Raw genomic sequence first — 20,338 nt, forward strand, 5'->3', positions numbered from 1 at the left:
CTTCATGGTGGATCCTGAACAACAATTAGATGTCCCTACACATTGTCTTCATTGTTCCAAGTACAAGTGTTCTTATCTAAAATGCAAACTGTAAAGTTCTCTGTGGTTGTCAATTGGCTGCACACTTTTGTTCAAGGTGTTTACTATAAGTATACTATTCTGAAGTGTGTTCTGTAACTATTTTCAAAGTTTATTGTTAGTATTGATAATTGATGCTAATTGATTTGTTACATTGTAATCAAAATTATAACAAAATCCTAATATATAAAAATGGTATATAAATTAAGTGATGAAATTGTGTGTTTAAAAAAAAATACTAAGTGAGAACTTCTAGCGCATTGTATCATAGGCCAGGGTTTGTAAACTGGCATACGCTCTAAAGAATCACATCCATGCTTTGTGACTTTTTCATTAACACATTCTTCTTCAATAAGGTCCACATGCCCACCACGTGGTCCTCCAACTATTCTCTTTATAATTCCTTTAATATTAACATAAATGCACTAAACAACCTTGGCTGTAGCCTATAGACGCTCTGTCCATGTGTCATGTTGTGAACTGGCTGTAGCCTGTAGAGGCTCTGTCCGTGAGTCATGTTGTAAAGTGGTATTTTGCAAGTGAACACTCTGTAGTAACTTAGAGCATTTACTAAAGTGACACCTTTGCTTGTATGACTCTCATATATAAGCTAAACATTATTGAGCAAACATTGGGGAAATTAAAGTTTATGGCAGAAGGCTTTGACATATGAGCCAAATAGCTAACTATTCTTATGAAAAGTGGACACTTGCATTTCAATGAAGATTTTCAAATTCAGTACTTTAAGTCTAAAATTTCAACTCAACTGAATAAAGAAATTTAAAATAAGCACAAAACTTTAGTACTGAATATACCTATTTTATATACTTCCCTAAGATAACAACTACACAGCTTATCTATTCAAGAACTCTATAACTCTTGTTATAGACTCTGCTATGAAAATACACATAGAACTGTTACCATGTTATTCTCTGATATAAATGCCTTTGAAACTCTGTGTCTTAAGGGGAAAAAAACATGTAAAATATTGTGGTATTTTTAACAGAAAACTTGAGTAAAGGAAAGCTTGAATGAAAGTTTCATTTCATAAATATGAGACTCAATCTAGAATATTATCTCAAATAATTTATGGGACATTGATTTATTGAATGCTTTTGTATAATTTCAGTACTTAAAAATCTATGTAAAATTTCATAGTTTCTGTTAGACCAAATGAGCAAATTTCTACACACACACACACACACACACACACACACACACACACACACAGTGTATATGTATATTCCTCAAGCACTATGAAACAATGCCTGACTCAACACTTTTGATATAGATATGCAAGGCAAAAATATTAATGGAGTTTTTTATAAAATGATTGTTGAGACAAAAATTATACATTTGTGTGAAAGGCAAAGAGACAGCAGGGCAGTTTTTGTAGTCTCACTGTGATTATACACTGTAAAGTTCTGAAACCAGGGGTCTTTCAACATACAAATGCTTTTTGGAAATGCTGGTTATAAATGATTTCAAAATACAAATTACAACCAATCCAAACATTGTCTTAGCTGGCCAACTTTATATTCAACCCTAAAATCCTACCAAGTATATTGCACATAAGGCAGTTCTCAAAGTAGCATAGTAGTATAACTGAAGAGGATCTCTGCTCAGCAACAGAGTTTGGAGAAAGGCCTTCTGCTTACAAATTGGAATGAGTTTTGTAAATATATTAAACTAAAATCAAAAAGACTTAAGAAAAAAAGCAAATAATTAACCAATTTAACTCTATGGTAAATCTTAACTATTATGCATATATTTATGTGTTTTTAAGTGTGTGTATGTGTGTATGAATATGTATGGAAATATGTATGGAAACAATAGGAGGCAACACACACACACACACACACACACACACAAACACACACACACACACACACACACACACACACACACACACACGATTCCATAGTATAAATATCTCTTTCAAACAAACAATGCATTTATGCTTAATGAACAGGTGTCTTTTTTTTCTGTTGAAAAACAATTCTTTCTCTGAGGAGTAAAACAATGAAAAAGAAGCTACTAAAAGAGCAAGCTGGGAAATCTACTGCAGCAGAGGTGCTGGCTTTAGTACTTCACACTCAGGAGAAACAAGGTTTCTGCTGCTAGTGACCTCAAGTGACTTCCCAGTGGCCCTGAACACAAGTGTGAAGGACTGGGTTTATGCTTACCTTTCTGTCTGCAGTATTCCTGAAACTTAGTGCACTAAATTCCTAGGAATTAAAAGTTTATGCATTAAAATTCTTTATCCATATATATTCTTATTATGAGAAAATACAGAATTGAAATTTAATATACCTCAATTATTTGCAAATTCCTGAATTTGTCCTCCTTCAGAAGCAATCTCAATTTTATTTTCCAACTGCTTGACTCTCAGTCATATAATCTGATGAGTGTCATTAAGTATCAGCTACTTTTCAACATCAGTTTCATTAACTATCATTGTTTTCAAAATGTTTATCTCTACTAGTAGTTATGGATCTAAGACCATGTTATTATTAAGAACCTAGAGAACAATCAATCATATATTTGAAATGTTTATCAGAAAGTCTCCTCCCCTCTTCCACCACCATTGATAACTGCTTTGAACACCCTGAATCATTCTGAGCCTCTGGAGACATCCTTATGACCTGTTCAGTGGTGGTGTGAAATCAGTGGGGAAAAAAGGAACACTGGCTTTACAGGCAACAAAAATTATGTACCATGTATACATCATAGCAAATACTTTATATTTGAGAATCTTTACAGCTTACATTTCCATTCCATTATTACAAGTGATGAAAAACAAGAATTGCAAGTAGCATGCAAATTATAATACAGTCTTCCCACTTCGCCAACAACATCCCCACTTTTGAGTGTTACTTCCCAATTTTTGCAGGAACTGCCTGCAAAGCTGAAACTGATTAGAAAAATTCTTTATAGTTTAAAATATCTCTTTCTCATTTTATGAGAAGCCAAATAGCCAACCATCAAAAGTAAAAATAAATTGAATCGTCACAGTCCATTAGTTATTGTTACTAGGTCCACTTCATTTGCAGGTGTCCAAAATATAAAATGAATAATTCTTTATCTTCAAATTCATCTGTTCTTAAAATGCTACTTATAACTTTGGTTGTTTTCCTGTAATATAGAAGAAAGATAATTTATCAATTAGACTAACGGAAAACAGTTTTCACAAATTAGCTTATTCAATCAAATACTATGAATCTACTTCTATGTAAATGCATGTTACTATAGAAACAAAGTAACTGGAACTATCAAATACATTTGTGTTTCAATAAACTTATGTAATCCATTTTTAAATATAATAAATTGTATTCTAAGTCTGTTGTTCTATTTCTGTGGTAACTAGTTTTATAAATGCTGTTAATGCATAAAACAAAAGTAAGCAATTCTAATGTATACTTATCCAAAATAAGTTTGTCAAGCTTTTATTAACAAAATAAAGTGTTAATGAATTATTTAAGCCTGGAAATAAAGACTGATTTGTTTTATGAATTTATATTTATTCTTACAAACCAAGAAATTTTATGTTCCCTTAATCTTCAAACAGGTGAGAAAATCAAGTATTTAAAACCTTCACCAAATATTCCTTTCTTAAGAGTATTATTTAAAAAATTATTTCCTAGCTGGGCAATGGTGGCGCACATCTTTAGTCCCAGCACTCAGGAGGCAGAGGCAGGTGAATCTCTGTCACTCTGAGTTTAAGGCCAGCCTGGTTACAGAGTGAGTTCCAGGACAGCCAAGACTGTTTCACAAAGAAACCCTGTCTCGAAAAATAAAAAAATAAAAATTTAAAATGTTTAAAAAAAAAAAAAAAAGCAGTCTATCCTTTGGGCTGAAGAGATGGATCAGAGGTTAAGAGCCCTGGCTGCTCTTCTAGAAGTCCTGAGTTCAATTCCCAGCAACCACATGGTGGCTCACAACCATCTGTAATGAGAACTGGTGCCCTCTTCTGGACTGCAGGGATACATGCAGGCAGAACACTGTATATATAATAAATAAATAATTCTTTTAAAAAATGTATTTCCTGATTTAATTTGAAAAAAAAATGGCTGATGAGTTAGTGAGATGACTAAGTGGATAAAGGTGCTTGCTGCTAATCCTGATGATCTGAGTTTGATCCCCGGGACCTATATGTGGGAAGAATAGTGACTCCTGCAAAGTTATTTTCTGACTCTATGCATGTGCAGTATCAGGCATACACACACATGCACTGTAGATAAAATACAAATGTGATAAAAAGTGTTTAACTGGCTGGAGGCACCTAAGCTGTTAGGAAGTTTCAATTATAGAATATTGATAGAAAGAATGAATATAAAACATTTTAACTTATAGCCAAGGAAATATATTTATTTACAGTGGGGTTTGTATGTGTGTGCCAACTGAAGCACAGATACACATGCATGAAGGCCAAATGGGGATGTGAAGTTTCTTGCTCTATGACTTTGCCTTTTTCTCTTGAGATATGGTGTATCACTGAACTTGGAACTCAGCTGACAGTCAGCAACCCCCTATTTCTATATGCATCCACACCCAGCTTTTTATATGGGTTCTGGGGGTTCAAATTCAGGTCTCTATGACTGTGTGCCAAGTGCTCCTGTCCAATGAACCATCATCCCAGCCTCATGACTGTGGAAATAGTATGAATTTTCAAGACTTAAAATTCCAAAAAGAGGAAAATGAGAAAGTATTCTATACCCCATAGTGGAGCTTTTCCAGGCAAACTTACAATGCTGAGTCTCATCTTAAAATTATAATAAGACAACTAAAGGAGATCAAGAGGATACAAATTGGAAAGGAAGAAGTCAAAGTATCATTATTTGCAGATGGCATGATAGTATTCTTAAGTGACCCCAAAAATTCTACCAGGGAACTCCTACAGCTGATAAACACCTTTAGTGAAAGAACTGGATACAAAATTAATTTAAAAAAAAAAATCATTCGCCCTCCTACATACAAATGACCAACGGGCTGAGAAAGAAATCATGGAAACAACACCCTTCACAAAAGTCACAAATAAGGTAAAATATCTTGGGGTAACTACCCAAGGAAGTGAAAGATTTATACAACAAAAACTTGAAGTCTTCAAAGAAAGAAATTGAAGAAGATATCAGAAGATAGACTGATCTCCCATGTTCATGGATTTACGGTAGGATTAACATAGTAAAAATGTCCATCTTACCAAAAGCAGTCTACAGATTCAATGTGAACTCCATCAAAATTCCAACACAATTCCTTACAGACCTTGAAAGGACTACACTCAACTTCATATGGAAAAACAAAAACCCAGGATAGCTAAAACAGTGCTGTACAATAAAAGAACTTCCAGAGGTATCACCATCCCTAATTTCAAACTGTACTACCGAGCTATGGTAATAAAACCACATGGTATTGGCATAAAAACATACAGGTTCATCAATGGAATCGAAATGAAAACCCAGACATAAATCTATACACTTATGAACACCTGATTTTTTTTATAAAGAAGCCATAAATACACAATGGAAAAAAAGAATCTTCAATAACTAGATGCCAGCATGTAGAAGAATGCGATTATATCCATATCTATTGCCATGCACAAAACTCAAGTCCAAATGGATTAAAGACCTCAACATAAAACCAGATACACTGAACCTGATAGAAGAGAAATTGGGAATAGTCTTGAACATGCACAGGAGACAACTTCCTGAACAGAACACCAATCATACAGGCTCTAAGAACAACAATCAATAAATGGGACCTCATGAAACTGAAAAGCTTCTGGAAGGCAAAGGACACTGTCAATTGGACAAAATTGGAAAGATTTTCAGCAACTCCACATATGGCATGGAGCTAATATCCAAAATATATAAATAACTCAAGAAACTAGACATCAACAAACTAAATAATCCAATTAAAAAGTGGAGTGCAGATCTAAACAGAGAATTCTCGACAGAGCAATCTCCAATGGCTGAGAAACGCTTAAAAAAATGTTCAGGGCCTGGAGAGAGGTCTCAGAGGTTAAGAGCACTGACTGTTCTTCTAGAGAACCCAGGTTCAATTCCCAGCACCCACATGGTCACAGCCATCTGTAACTCTAGCTCCTGAGTCCCCAAGGGCATCAGGCAGACACATGGTACACATACATGCTAATATTCTAAAAAGAAAGAAAAAAGGGAGGGAGGGAGGGAGGGAGGGAGGGAGACAGAAAGAAAGAAAGAAAGAAAGAAAGAAAGAAAGAAAGAAAGAAAGAAAGAAAGAAAGAAAGAAAGAAAGAAAGAAAAACGTTCAACATCCTTAGCCATCAGGGAAATGCAAATCAAAACAACACTGAGATTCCATCCTATACCTGTCAGAATGGCTGAGATCAAAAACACAAGTGACAGTTCATGCTGGTGAGGATGTGGAGTAAGAGGAACATTCCTCCAGTGCTGGTGGGAGTGCAAACTTGTACAGCACTTTGGAAATCATTATGGTGGTTTCTCAGAACTTGGAGATTGATCTACCTCACGACCCAGCTATACCACTCTTGGGCATATACCAAAAGGACACTCCATCCTACCACAAGGACACTTGCCTGGTATTCTTGTAGACCACCTAACAGTGGGAATGGGGGTACCTCTGACTCTTTTGCCTGCACTTGGGACCCTTTTCCTCCTATTTGGTTGTCTCTTCCAGTCTTGACATGAGGGTTTGCGCCTAGTCTTATTTGTTATGCCATGTTCAGTTGACATCCCTGAGAGGCCTACTCTTTTTTTTTTTTTAAGGAAATGGAGGAGGAGGAGATCTGGGGAGAGGAAGGGCATGCTGGGGGACTGGGAGGAGGGGATGGAGGGGAAACTAGTTGGGATGTAATATATAAGTGAAAAAATTTTTAATGAAAAAAGAAAAAATATTACTTTTACCTAAAGCAAATAGTGGTTTTGAGAACAAGCAAAAAAGGCAAAAATTAGTAGAGATGAAAAAGAACATAAAAAGTTATGGAATGCAAAATGACTGGTAGGCACATTATTTGTATTTTTATATGTTACTTGATTTAATCCTAGCCACACAGAAGTCATTAGCCTCATCTTTAATTACAAAATTGAGGTTCAAGGAGAGTTACTGCCCAAGCTTGAACTAGCAATATGCAGAGTGTAGCAACAATTTGATCAATTGTCTCTACCACAAGTGTGATAGGGAAACCCGTGTCCCTTCCAATAAGCATCCAGCAGGGTACAGTATATACTACTGTGTATATTTTTCTATAGTTGGTGGTTTGGCATGGAAATGTAAGGGGCTAAGTAGCAAAGTAAAGAGATAACACGGGTGGCCTGTATTTTAAAAAAAGACTAATTGAACGAATAGAAGCCTACAAATAGGCCAGGGACACATTACCACACAGTGTCAGGGCACTGCCTTTCTTTAAATATTGCTAGGATGACTAGATATCCACACAGGAAAAAAATTAAAACAATTCTCACTTCATATTGTTGAAAATAAATTTCAAATTTCAGGTAGATTATAGAAGTTAATTGAAAACTAAGCTAGAACTTTTAGGCTGCAAGATGATATTTTCATAATCTTTCAGCTGAAGAGTTTTAGCATTCAGAAAATAAAAATTATTTTGTTTTATCTCTTAAGTAGAATGATGATTATTTTGATTGATTACATGGGTACATTTAAATTATTGTGCTTTATGTACTACCATTACCTTACAATACAGAATGTCAAAATTCTTAATCTATAATAATCAAATTAAAAATGTTAAAAACTAACACCTGGGACACAATTGTGCAATAAAAGTTCAGCAAATGACTCACTGGTTTTTGAAGTACAATGGGATGATCAGGCAGAAAGTCTGGTTTTTTTCTGCAGATGGAAACACTTGAAAGCTTCAACAAGAAATCTCTGCTGTATTTAATTCTCTCTGTAGATAGTAAAATTTAAACATAATTATAAAACAATACTATTCTAGATAACTCTTCGACTTGGTTTTGGATGTCTCTAAACTATCCACTATTTTATTAAATGGCAGGCAGTATCTTTTGAAAAGATAGAGGGAAAAAGCTTATCAAATTTTCCTTTCACATGGAAAGAAAGCCAAGGAAGGGAAAAAAGGAAAGAAGAATCGGATGGAAAAATATGTAATACTTAATATGAGGGCTTACTCAGGTATAATATTAGGTCAAGGTGACCTAATATTATAAAGTGTAACAGCAGCAATATATGTTGACTATGCCAATGGATATTATTAATATCTATTGTAATATTCAGATCATGCCAAAATGGAACCACAGTGATCCTATCTAATCTCAATCAATACTATAATTTTAATATAATCAAACTAATTAAAAACATTTATTATATGCCTATTGTATATCAAGAATTATGCTAGATGATGGTAAAGAGTTCCAAGACAGGGTCCCTATCTTTAAGGCAACCAACTATTCAAATATCTGCCAATTTCTCCTCATAAATCATCCAGAACTATCACCAATATTAACCATATGCTGATGTTGAAAGCAATGGCCATAATACTGTAAAAGAACTAAAAGAAAAGAACTGACATATTTCTTATCAGTGTGGAGAGAAAATCCCACAGGAATTCTTCTGACACTCTCTCATAAAGGAAAGCAAAGGAATTCACTAGCAGACCTGATCAACAAGAACTGTTAAAGGAGGTCACTCAAGTTGAAAAGAAATGATCCTAGATGGAAACTTTCCTCTTCAAATGCAAGAGCACAAGAAATGGTAAACTGGCCAAGTGCAGCAGACTCATGCTTTTTCCTCTAAATTGTATTCAAATGTGTGTCACTGTTAAAGGCTAAAGTTCTAATGTGGTCTGGTGTGTCTCTAAATTATAGATGTATAGAGTGGCCTGCATACATGTCCAGAAATGTATGATCATCACCATATACTTGAAATAGTACAATATTAAAAATAAGTAACAAGGTTAACAAGGTTAGATATTATAATCCCTAGATTATAACTAAGAAAGAAAAGGAAACCAGAAATCAGGTCAATAAATAAAAATGAAAATAAAAAACACAGTAGGCAAGAAAAAATAAAATAAAGTAAAAATCATCTATTATCAACAGAAACAAATAATAAAATAATAGACCTAAACCTAAGTATATCAACAATCGCTTTAAATGTGAATGCTCTAAATAAACAAGAACTTCTCTTAGGAAGGGTCAGCTAACAAATATTTGAGAATCATGGAATCATACAACCTGTTACAATTATTCAATTTTGTATCATAGCACAAAAGTGGCCACCAATAATACATAATGAAGAATGTGGTTCTATTTCAACAAATTTTGTTTCTAAAAGAAACATTTGATCCATAAGCCATAGTTTTATGACTCCTATGAAAAGCATTGCATAAATGCATACAAGTTGACACTGGGTAAAGACGACCTTCTTCTTACTCTGTACTGCCTGCAAATGACACATTAAACAAATATATTTGTGTGGAAGCTATATATACATATATGTGTGTATGTTGTAGATATATGTGATATATATAAAATTCTAAGACTAGGAATAAGAAATCTGAAGTGGCTAGCTATCTTCTCAAACAAAGAGGTATTTATCATTATGTTCTACATAATGGACTTCTAAAAGACATGAAGCAACTTTAACAGAAATAAATTGGTAAACTTAGACAATAATATCAAGTACTATAAAACCCTCTTTCAGAAAGTAAGAAAATTAAGCACAAAAATCAGCAGCAATCTCAAGAGATTTATTAAATATTTTATCTAACTAAAATTATAAACATGACACCTAAAAACATAAGTTCCTTTTTAATATATTTGGTACAATATACAGATAGCAGCTATAAGTCAAACCATAAACAAGTCTTTATAAATTAAAGTCTATATAATAACAAAATTAAATTATAAATCTGTAATAATGCCTATAAAATCTCAAATTTCTAACAAGTCAAATAATATATTTCAACATACATTCATAAAATACAATTAAAATATTTTATATTTTTGGTTGTGAGCCTAGCCTTTAAAGGCTGAGCCACCTCTCCAGCCCAATTAAAATATCTTAAAGTAAACAATTCAAATACAGCATTTAAAACTTGTAGAGTGGGGCTAGAAAGATGACTCAAAGGTTAAAATCTTTGCTGCTCTTGCAGAGGACTTGGGTTCAGTTCCCAGAATCCTCTTGATGGTACACAATTGTCTGTAACTCCAGGTTCAAGAGATCTGACATCTTCTTCTTGCCTCTATAGGCATCAGATATACATTTGGTGCCTGATATATATACTCAGGCAAAAAAATTCATGCATGTAAATTTAAAACATAAGTCTTTCTCAAATATGTACAATGTGGCTGAAACGTAGCTTCAATGGGAACGAATTCTTATTGCATCAAAGGTTTTGGGCAACTCTATTGCTGAAGACATCACATATTTGAGTCATAGAACATGGAGAAATCAAGCTGGTACTGATCTAAAAGCTTCTCCCTACTGGCTAGTTTTCATAGTACTGGAAGGTGCTATGAACACTACGAGAGAAGAAAAGTTAACCATCAATCTTACCTCACTCATCTCACACCTTGGGAGCCATAACAATGACTAGGCTGGCAAGCCATGCCCACTTTGGCAGTAGTACCATAAACATAACAAGCGTTATCAATCACTTTGAGATTGGATTTAAGGCCTGTTCCACAACATGAAACCCACACCTGGCACCATTATCGGGCCAAGGACCTATAGTTGAACAATTCATAGGCCATAAGGGAGAAGTTACTACTTTAAAAAAAATTGTTTTTGAAGGACAATACCAATAGACATGCTAATATCGACAGAGGAAAGCAAACAGGCTTTGACCCTACAGTAAGAACTACTGGTAACTAAAAAATAATAAGAGCTGGAGAAGTAGTCTTCCCAGAGAAGAACATTCCAATCGGTTATCAATACCAAGCGGACATCCCTAAAGTTACTACTTTTATTCTGCTAAGTGAACACAGTATTAAAGTGACTGCTAATGACTTAGATTAATGCATCTCTCAACCTTTATCAGAGAAGATTCTATTTACTTGATGAACACAGAGACTCACAACTGGCCATGGTGCAGAGAATAAGACACTGCAGAATGATCAGCCCTAAATGGAACCGACATACTCCACCTCCTCCTCCAAAGGTTCAGAGATCATTGAAGAAGAAGAGGTAAGCAGACAGAGTGTAAAATCCAGAGACTGTAGACAACCATAGGAAAAGTGTCTTCTGGATACAGAAGGGCAGAAGGGCTCATATGAACTCACAGTGCTATGACAGCCTGCACAGGACCAATACAAGCCCAAGTCACGCCAAATCCCGGCGTGGAGAGGGGTTTGTGCATGAAGTCCCTTCCCTAGCCAAGGAGCTCTTGGCAACTGTTAGAAAAAGGTTCATCATTTTTTCTTCCAGATTATAGATCCTGATAAACTGACCACAGTCCAGTAGAATACTACACATCTAAGAATATTGGGGTAGCAGAAATTTGTCTTAATGAGTTTCAAAGAGTAAAAAGACACAGAATTGGATTAGTAGGGAAGTGGAGGGTAGGGGGAGATCTGGAAGGAGTTGTGAGAGGAAGGTGAGTGTGATCAAAGCACTTTGTACAAAATTCTCAACTAATAATACATGTATGTTTTAAACATATGTAATAAAACAAAACATATAAAGAAATGTTTTGTTCTGTTTCTGTGTTCTTCTAACAGTATACCTGACTCTAGATCATTGAGAAAGAAAAGCAGCTGATCATTCTGGTGGCTGAAAAATCCAAACACCATGGCATTTGGGAAGGAAGGAACTGTTGACTTCATCTTAACATGCAAGGAGGCATCTTAGCATAGGAGGTGTGAACATGTTAGAGAGACTGGCATTAATCTATTTTAAAGACTAGGTCCCCATTCTTATTACTATAATGGGGAATTGAGCCTCAATAAGAGGTTTGTGGAGACAAATCATATTATTAAGAAAATAAATATATACAAGTAAAGACCTAATAAGCTACACTGAAATGCTGGGGTTCAGTGGGGGATAAAACAAACCCCAAGTAGGACAAAGGAATTTACAATCACCAAAGACAAAGCAAAACAATTAAAGACAAAGCTGCTTCTTACTATCATCTCAGTAGATTGATTAATCAACAAAAAACAACCTCAATGACCACTGTCTAGAAAAAGAATAGAGTTCTTATCAAACATTAATTATAAAATAAAGAGATAGGATGAGCAACTTCCTACCAACATTCAACATGATGAAAGGGCTATATACATATTTGAACACAGGTTTTAAATTTCCTTGATATGGCCATTTGAAAATTAGAGTCTATTAGATTTACTGCAACTGAAATAACAATGATGAGCTATGAATGTCAAGTGCTGTCAAGCAATTAGAGTCACAGATACATATAGCTACAATGTCACTCTAAAACAGTATGATGAAATTATGCATCTACCTCTTCTATGGTATATCAACCCAACTTCTACTCTAGAGAAGTAAAAAAATCCAAACAATAACTTTTTATATAAACAATCAATATCAACAATAATCAAACATTAAAATGCAAAAGGATAAATAAAATGTTGTATAGCCATATAGTGAAATTCCTATCCACCACTTTTCAAGAAAAAACAAAAAACAAAAAAGTAATACACAATAGAAAAAGATAGCAGTTAGTATTCGCTGCTTGAGTGTGGAAATAGGGAATGAGGCAAATGTGCAACAAATGAGTGTGTTTTGTGATGGAAATGCAGCAATGCTTACACAATTCTGCAGTTTAGCAAGAGGACAGACAATTCACCCACTTAAAATGGTGACTTCTACAATATCTACATTGTACCTTTCGGTAAAGCTCCTAAGGAATAGATTCTCTGAGATGAAAACAATTTAAATTTGGATAATAAGACGAGGAGGAAGAGACTGGATAGTTGCTGCTTTAAACAGTGCTGTGTAAAAGCAGCTCATAGGATGGGATCAATTCCGTCCATGATGGGAACAGCCAGTGGCTGAAAACTAGGGATTTGTAACTTCACATTGGGCTGTGCTGCCCCAGGAGAAAACAAGAAAAGTTATTAGCAAGGTGAGCATGTGCGCATGGTGGGGAAGGGGTGTTCAGAAGGTAAAGAATGACTAAGGAAATATAAAACACACTAGAGAGCCAATGCTATTAACAACAGACCCAAATAGGGGCTTTAGAAAAGGAACAGAGAGAAAAATGGAGTGGAGAAAAACTACCAAAGAAATGTGCAAAAAATATTCCACATTGAGGACCCTACAATATCTTCATATTGAGAAAGTTCACTTTTGTCTCGTTTGTTTCTACAGACTTGCCTTTTCTAGTTGTTTCATGTAAACAAGAACTTAAAATAGCTCAGATTTTGTGTCTACCTTATTAAAAACATGCATTTTGAAAGTTCATCTTCAACTGAAATTTTCTATCTAGCCAGACTATCAATCATGTGTGAAAGTGGAAAAAAGTCATTTTCAAACACCTGTTCAACACCCTTCTTCCTAAATTTTCTGAAGAATGTACTTGAGCAAAGAGAGACGGTGAATGAAGACAAGGTGAAAATGGAGGAAAAACCTAAGTGACATCATGGAAAAGAGCCAAGCTGGGAAAAAGCTGGTAAACACCTGAAAGAATCAACTTTCTCTGAACCCTGTAATTTCACTAAAAACTTAATGTTTGATAAGCATTCCCAGGACAAGAGATAGTAGCTGGAACAAACACATACCTTGCTCACTGACTGGGAGAGATGGTATTTCAAGATGGTAATATTCCTCCCAAGTGATCTATAGATTCAATGCCATCACTACCAAAATTTTAGTGTTGTCTATTACATAAATGGAAAATATGATCTTAAAAAACATATGGATTTCAATGAACCCCAAATAGTTTAAACTATCTTGAAAAAGAACAGCATTAGTGGGTTTATACTTCCAACAATCAAAAGTTCCTACAAAGCTACTACAGTACTCAAACAGTGTGGCACCAGCATTGGGTAAAAATATAGGATAAAGGATTAGAAGTGAGAGTTCATAAATAAACACCAATGTCCACATCACCTAGTTCCTAAGAAAGGTTCCAAGGACATTCAATGAGGAAAATGTGTCTTTAATTCTGAATAGCTACATAAAAAAAAAGAATGAAGCTGGATTCTAATTTCACAATAGATACATAAATTAATTCAAAGTGGATCAAAAGCCCCAAAGTTATAAAAGTATCAAACCCTGAAGGAACCAAGGGTAAATATTCATAAGAGCTGACAGTCTTTTTTTTTTTTTCTATCTAATCCTAAAACACAGCACCAAAAGAGAAACACTCCAAGTCAGGAGTCATCTAATTAAAATGCTGAGCACTGAAAGAAGGAACTGAGACAATGTGTTCCAGCACAGGGGAAAACACTTGGAAATCAGGTATCTGGTACCTGATGGGGTTAACCACTGAAAGTGAAGAGGGGCAGGAAAAGGGAGAACAGGGAAAGAGAGGGAGGGAAAGAGAATATGTATATATGTGCATATGTATGTATACTACAAGTCAGTCAAACAAACCACCTAATGAAAATTTTGATAAAAGATATAACCTTCCATCTCATTGAAGTAACTGTTATTCTGATGTCTCTTTGAGAGCAGAAAAACTAATGTAATTATGAATACAAACAAATCAACCTAAAATATAATAAAATTCTTATGTATAGATAGGTAGGAAAATAACAAAGAGAGTTAACCTCATATGAATACTGAGGATACTCTGTGATTAAAGTTGAGAATTTTAGCAAAAGTGTACCTTTTTTAACTGGAGACTGGTGTTGCTGTTGCTCATTAAGACCTTGAGAAAAGGCTTGCATTCCATTCGTCTTACACTGTTGAGTAAGAAAACATAATTTTAAACTTGGGACTGAAGCGTTTATATAACATTTCTTTTTACCACCCAGAGGCATTTTGTAAGGCCTAAAATATTAATCACAGAATACTTGGAGCTAACTAATAAACTCCAGCTATAACTTTGCTTTTTCAAGTGAACAACAGAAAGCTGTTATTCTGCTGCACACTTACAGCTCCAGCACTCAGGAGGCAGAGGTGGGAGGGTTGTGAATTCAAGGTCAGCCTGGTACAGAGGGAGACAGTATTCCAAGTCAATCTCAGCTCAACTATGAGCTGCTGCATGGAGCGGGGGGGGGGGGGGGGGCCGGGGGCGGGCAGAATTCCCAAAAACAATATAGTTATTGCCATTGTCCTTGGTTACCCAACACAACTAGATGGTAAGACTCTGATTCTGAAACCACACATTTGGTTGTAGGACACAAAGGCATCAAACTATAACTGACCTGAAAACTTCCTCCCCTATGGCTAGCTTTTATAGTGCCAAAAGATGCTTTGCAGGCTACTGTGGAGCAAATTATCAATTATCTTATGCATTAATAAACCCTGTATGCTATATAATAGTGACTTACCAGTCAAGCTATGACCAGCAGTGAAACAGTGGCACGCATGTTACAAGGTTAACTAACCACATTCTGTTAAGATTTCAGGACCATTTCACAGAAGGGAATTCATGCGTGGTGCTGCAAACCTAGTCAAAAGCCTATGGCTTGTGAGGTAATATACTCTACGGGGATAATTTACTGCTGCTGCTTTGCTAAATGGACATGTCTAAGCCTTTCCAAATCTTCATGCCTACACTCCTAACTACTAATACTCTCATCCTTGGTCACAGACGTGTAGCTTTCATCCTGATGATACAGTGGTAACTGCTGTGGGATGTTCTGTATGTTAAATGTGTTGCTCTGATTAGTTAATAAATAAAACACTGATTGGCCAGTAGCCAGGCAGGAAGTATAGGTGGGACAAAGAGAGAGGAGAATTCTGGAAAGTGGAAGGCTGAGACAGAGAGACACTGCCAGCTGCCACCATGAAAAGTGAGATGTAAGGTACCAGTAAGCCACGAGCCATGTGGCAACTTATAGACTAATAGATATGGGTTAATTTAAGATAGAAGAACTAGATAACAAGAAGCCTGCCATGGCCATACAGCTTGTAAGCAATATAAGTCTCTGTGCATTTACTCAGTTGGGTCTATGCGGGACTGGCCAGTGAGAGAGATTTGTCCTGACCGTGGGCCAGGCAGGACTGGAGCAAACTCCAACTACAGATAACCATCCCCATGTGCTATGTAATACTGACTTGCCAGTGTTGAGATGTGAATAGTAGTGAAACAGTGGCATGCATGTTCTGCAGTTAACTAACCACATTCTGATAGGATGGGGAATAGTTAATTCAAAGATTCATAACTGGCCAAAGTGAACGTTGACTTCTCATCCCTAAGTGGAACACCAGTATCTCTCCCACCCCTCAAGACGTGGGGAATATCCCCAAGATGGGAGCGAAAACAATATAAGATATAAAGATGCTGTGAGATGCTTGCTGCTGGATGTGGCATGGCATTGTACACATGAACTCAGGGAAGCTATGGCCATCTGCACAAGACCTGCACACAATTGAGCCCTTCAGCATTCTCGCATGGGGGCAGAGGGGCACATGAGCTCCAGGACCAGATGGAGACTGTTAGCTTTAATGGTAGCTGGAAGAGAGGGGGTTATTCTCCTTTAGAGGCTCAGCCACTGGTGAGGTGCTCATGACCCACTAAGCAACCCACACCCACACACATGCAAGTAACAATAACTACACTCAGTGAGTTATAACACATGCACACACTTTGCACAAATAAACATGCGTAAAAAATTCTTTTTCACATCTGACATTTTAGTGGATGATCATTAAACTCTGAAACAGCCACTTCAAAGCAAGGCCTAACATCAAAGGTAAAATTATACTTTTTCATGCTTATCCACATTAAAATAACTATTATCTAAAATATTTCACACTTGTAAAAAGAATACTTACTAAAAGTTTTACAAAGTGATTATATATTCTGTGACATGTCATAATCATACAAAGGTAAGCAAGATTATCATGTTTACAGTCAAAGTAAAGACCAGATGAGTTCAGTGACAAGCCAAATGCCAGGCCAGAGTTGGCTGAAGTGGGCTTTGAAGACTGGTGCTAGTATGCACAGCTATGAGGTGTGTACCTAAAGGAGTGCCCTTCGTCATACTGATGTTGACTTTTAATGAATAGGAACAAAATATAACCATCTTGTAATTTTTCAATAATATTATTGGTTTTCTTCTAATTCTTACAAAGATGCTAGTTAGTTAGCAATCACCCTAATGAACGTAGTTACTTAAGGAACATGGGTACCCATGAAATAGCAGCACTTTGGTTTGAATTGGAAATACAAAGAAAAACATGACATCTCTTTTCAGGAACTCACAAATTCCCAAATATGAAACAACTTTCTCATAGACCATGTTCTTCAAATATTTTCTGTGTATATAAGAACAATATCAAAACCCAAAATATATTTCAAATGAATATAAAGAAAGAAGTTAACAAGAAAAAAATGGGCAATGATGTGAGTTGGCAATTCTCTTTGCACATACAAAAACTATTTGAGTCAAACTAAACTCATGAAAAGATACTCCAATTCTCAGGCCACAGAGATAAAAATTAAAAGCAACACAAGAATTTGCAACCACTTAGCAAGAAAAAAATGTTATGTCTGATAATAACAAGATAAGGACTTTGGTTAGGTGACAGAGTTCCATGTCCTACATAGAAAATTTACCTCACTGCATAATCTGAGTAGCTAACAGAGCTAAAGGTGAGAACATTGTTTTCTGTTTTATTATTTGTTTGTTTGTTAGTTTGATTTTCCAGACAGGGTTTCTCTTTGTAGCCCTGGCTGTCATGGAACTTGCTCTGTCAACCAGGCTGGCCTGGAACTCAAGAGATCCACCTGCCTCTGTCTCCCTGCTGGGATTAAAGGTGTAAAGGCCTGCACCTGTGAAAACATTGCTTAACACAGCAATTCTCTTCCTGGTTTTGTTTGTTTATTGTTTTATCACAGAGAACCTTTCAAACTTGAAAAAGTGAAAAATGCACTGGAGAGTCATTGTTACATTGGTATGAAATTGAAACAACTACCCATCAAAAGAAAACGGACTCACAATGGGGTCTGTTCGTGTAAGCTGAAGTGTTTTTCTCCATCAGCAGCAGGAGCTGCTCTGTTTGTTAGACAGTTGCCTAGCATTCCAGTTGTCAACTCTTGGGTACCCACAGCTTAATTCTGGATGTATCTGCATCAGGATATCTACTTAGGTTACTAGGAAATGGACCACCAGGAAGGGCCATAGGCCAGAAGGAAAGCTTCACTAAGTATCACTTCATGAATTTAATTTTTCAACACAAACATTGATGTGAAAGAAAATTAAAAAAAAATAAAGTAGTTAAAATAATTCTATTATGGCAAAAATTCAAAATATATTCATGGAAAAAATAACATCCAGGATGTTTCCATCCAGCTCTGGAGAGGGTAACAAGAAAAGGGAATTAAATTTAGAAAAATATACAGTGAGTTTTGAATTGTCAGGCTTTTGTTTTTAATTTTTTAAACAAATATAGGAAAAATATTACATTTTAAAATGCTAAGTGAGAAGTATATGGGTGGCATGCAATCATTAATATATGTATGATATATATCTTAACTTTTTTTTAAAAAAGAGAACAATACTCTTAACATAAGATCTGGCATACAGCCATTTAGCAATGTCATTTTATAGTCTATCATGTGTGTACATATATTACACAAACACACACACACACACACACACACACACACACACACACACACACAGTCCCTGGATAAGCATGAACTATGCCACTGAGCTACTCCAGCTCAATCTGTTATAATCTCTAAGACTTACTCGGCCAACTCCACTTTGTAAGCACTGAGTGTTACATGGATATTCATTCTGAAAGTTAAAAGGGAATACTGGTCCTGTAAGAAGAGGGAAAGACTATTTTAAACATTCACATGTTCAATCAATGATATACCATAGTCTAAAAAGCACACGTTTGTGACATCTTTGGCATTGTTACAAAATGCTTACGATGGTTCATTATCCAACATATATTTATTCCACCCTGTGATGTCATAGCTTGTTAGGAGAAAGGTAACAAGCATGAGACATCTTCACAGTCTAAAAACAAGCTCATAAGTAATGGTTACCATATAATTTCATACACAGTAAACTATACTCTTACTGTGAGCTTTAGAGAAATCACAGGGGTGCCCTAGTTGGTTGAGGGTACCAGGAAGGTTTCACAAACGAAGTAATTTAATCTGCATTTGAGGGAAAAGAAAATTCTTCTGAGGACCTGAGCTGTGCAAAGTGTGCAAATATGTTGTGAAAGCTCAAGATTGATTTTTTTTTAGTTTAGCTTTCTATCTAACAAGCCTCTAGTTTATTGTATCGTAAATGTATTATACTTCAATTACAGATCAGGGTCACCTCGCATTCCTTCCCATTCCTCTATGTCACAGCCTTAGAGGAAAGAGGTCAGTGAGAATCTGGACCTTCAAAATCGAGATAGGGAAGAGTGCTGACAAAAGCTGATCACAGGGACAAGATCAATGGAATCGAATCAAAGACCTGGATGTAAATCCACACACCTATGGACATCCGATTTTTGAAAAAGAAGCCAAAATTATACAATGGAAAAAGATAAAGCATCTTCAACAAATGGTGGATATTGATTACAACAGATAATTGGATGTTGGCATGTAGAAGAATGCAAATAGATCATTATTTATCATTCTGCATAAAATTCAAGACCAAGTGTATCAAAGACCTCAACATAAACCCAGTTACGCTGAACCTGATGGAAGAGAAAGTGGGGAAGAGCCTTGAATGCATTGAATGCATTGGAGAAAACGTCCTGAATAGAACACCAGTAGGACAGGTACTAAGATCAACAGTTAATAAATGGCACCTCATGAAACTGAGAAGCTTCTGTAAGGCAAAGGACACTGTCAATAGGACAAAACAGCAGCCTACAGAATGGGAAAAGATCAACCCCACATAGGACAGAGGGATGATCTCCAAAATATATAAAGAACTCAAGAAACTACATATCAACAAACCAAATAATCCAGTTAAAAATGGGGCACAGATCTAAACAGAGAATTCTCAAATGGCAGAAGAATATCAAATGGCAGAGAAACATGTTCAAAATCCTTAGCCATCAGGGAAATGCAAATCAAAATGACTCTGAGATTCCATCTTACACCTGTCAGAATGGCTAAGATCAAAAAACACTGATGACAGCTTATGCTGAAGAGGATGTGGAACAAGAGAAACATTCCTTCACT

General features: G+C 35.8%; 2 protein-coding genes across 2 annotated transcripts in view; one reads left to right on the plus strand and one right to left on the minus strand.

The window, feature by feature from the left end:
- The window catches only part of Necab1 (N-terminal EF-hand calcium binding protein 1), a 161,021-nt gene extending 157,946 nt beyond the window's left edge, over nt 1-3,075 (plus strand). Inside the window, exon 13 of the mRNA XM_006983273.4 lies at nt 1-3,075. Coding sequence (XP_006983335.1) covers nt 1-29 — 29 coding nt within the window. The 3' untranslated portion in view covers nt 30-3,075.
- C2H8orf88 (chromosome 2 C8orf88 homolog) overlaps nt 2,802-20,338 on the minus strand; it is a 26,147-nt gene continuing 8,610 nt past the window's right edge. The window contains exons 3-6 of the mRNA XM_076563869.1: nt 18,891-18,964; nt 14,852-14,927; nt 7,878-7,984; nt 2,802-3,213 (exon numbers count right to left, since the gene is read on the minus strand). Of these exons, the coding sequence (XP_076419984.1) occupies nt 3,190-3,213; nt 7,878-7,984; nt 14,852-14,927; nt 18,891-18,964 (281 nt within the window). The 3' untranslated portion in view covers nt 2,802-3,189. The remainder of the gene's footprint in view (nt 3,214-7,877; nt 7,985-14,851; nt 14,928-18,890; nt 18,965-20,338) is intronic.

Source organism: Peromyscus maniculatus, chromosome 2 (assembly GCF_049852395.1).
Source record: "Peromyscus maniculatus bairdii isolate BWxNUB_F1_BW_parent chromosome 2, HU_Pman_BW_mat_3.1, whole genome shotgun sequence".
NCBI classification, from domain to species: Eukaryota; Metazoa; Chordata; class Mammalia; order Rodentia; family Cricetidae; genus Peromyscus; species Peromyscus maniculatus.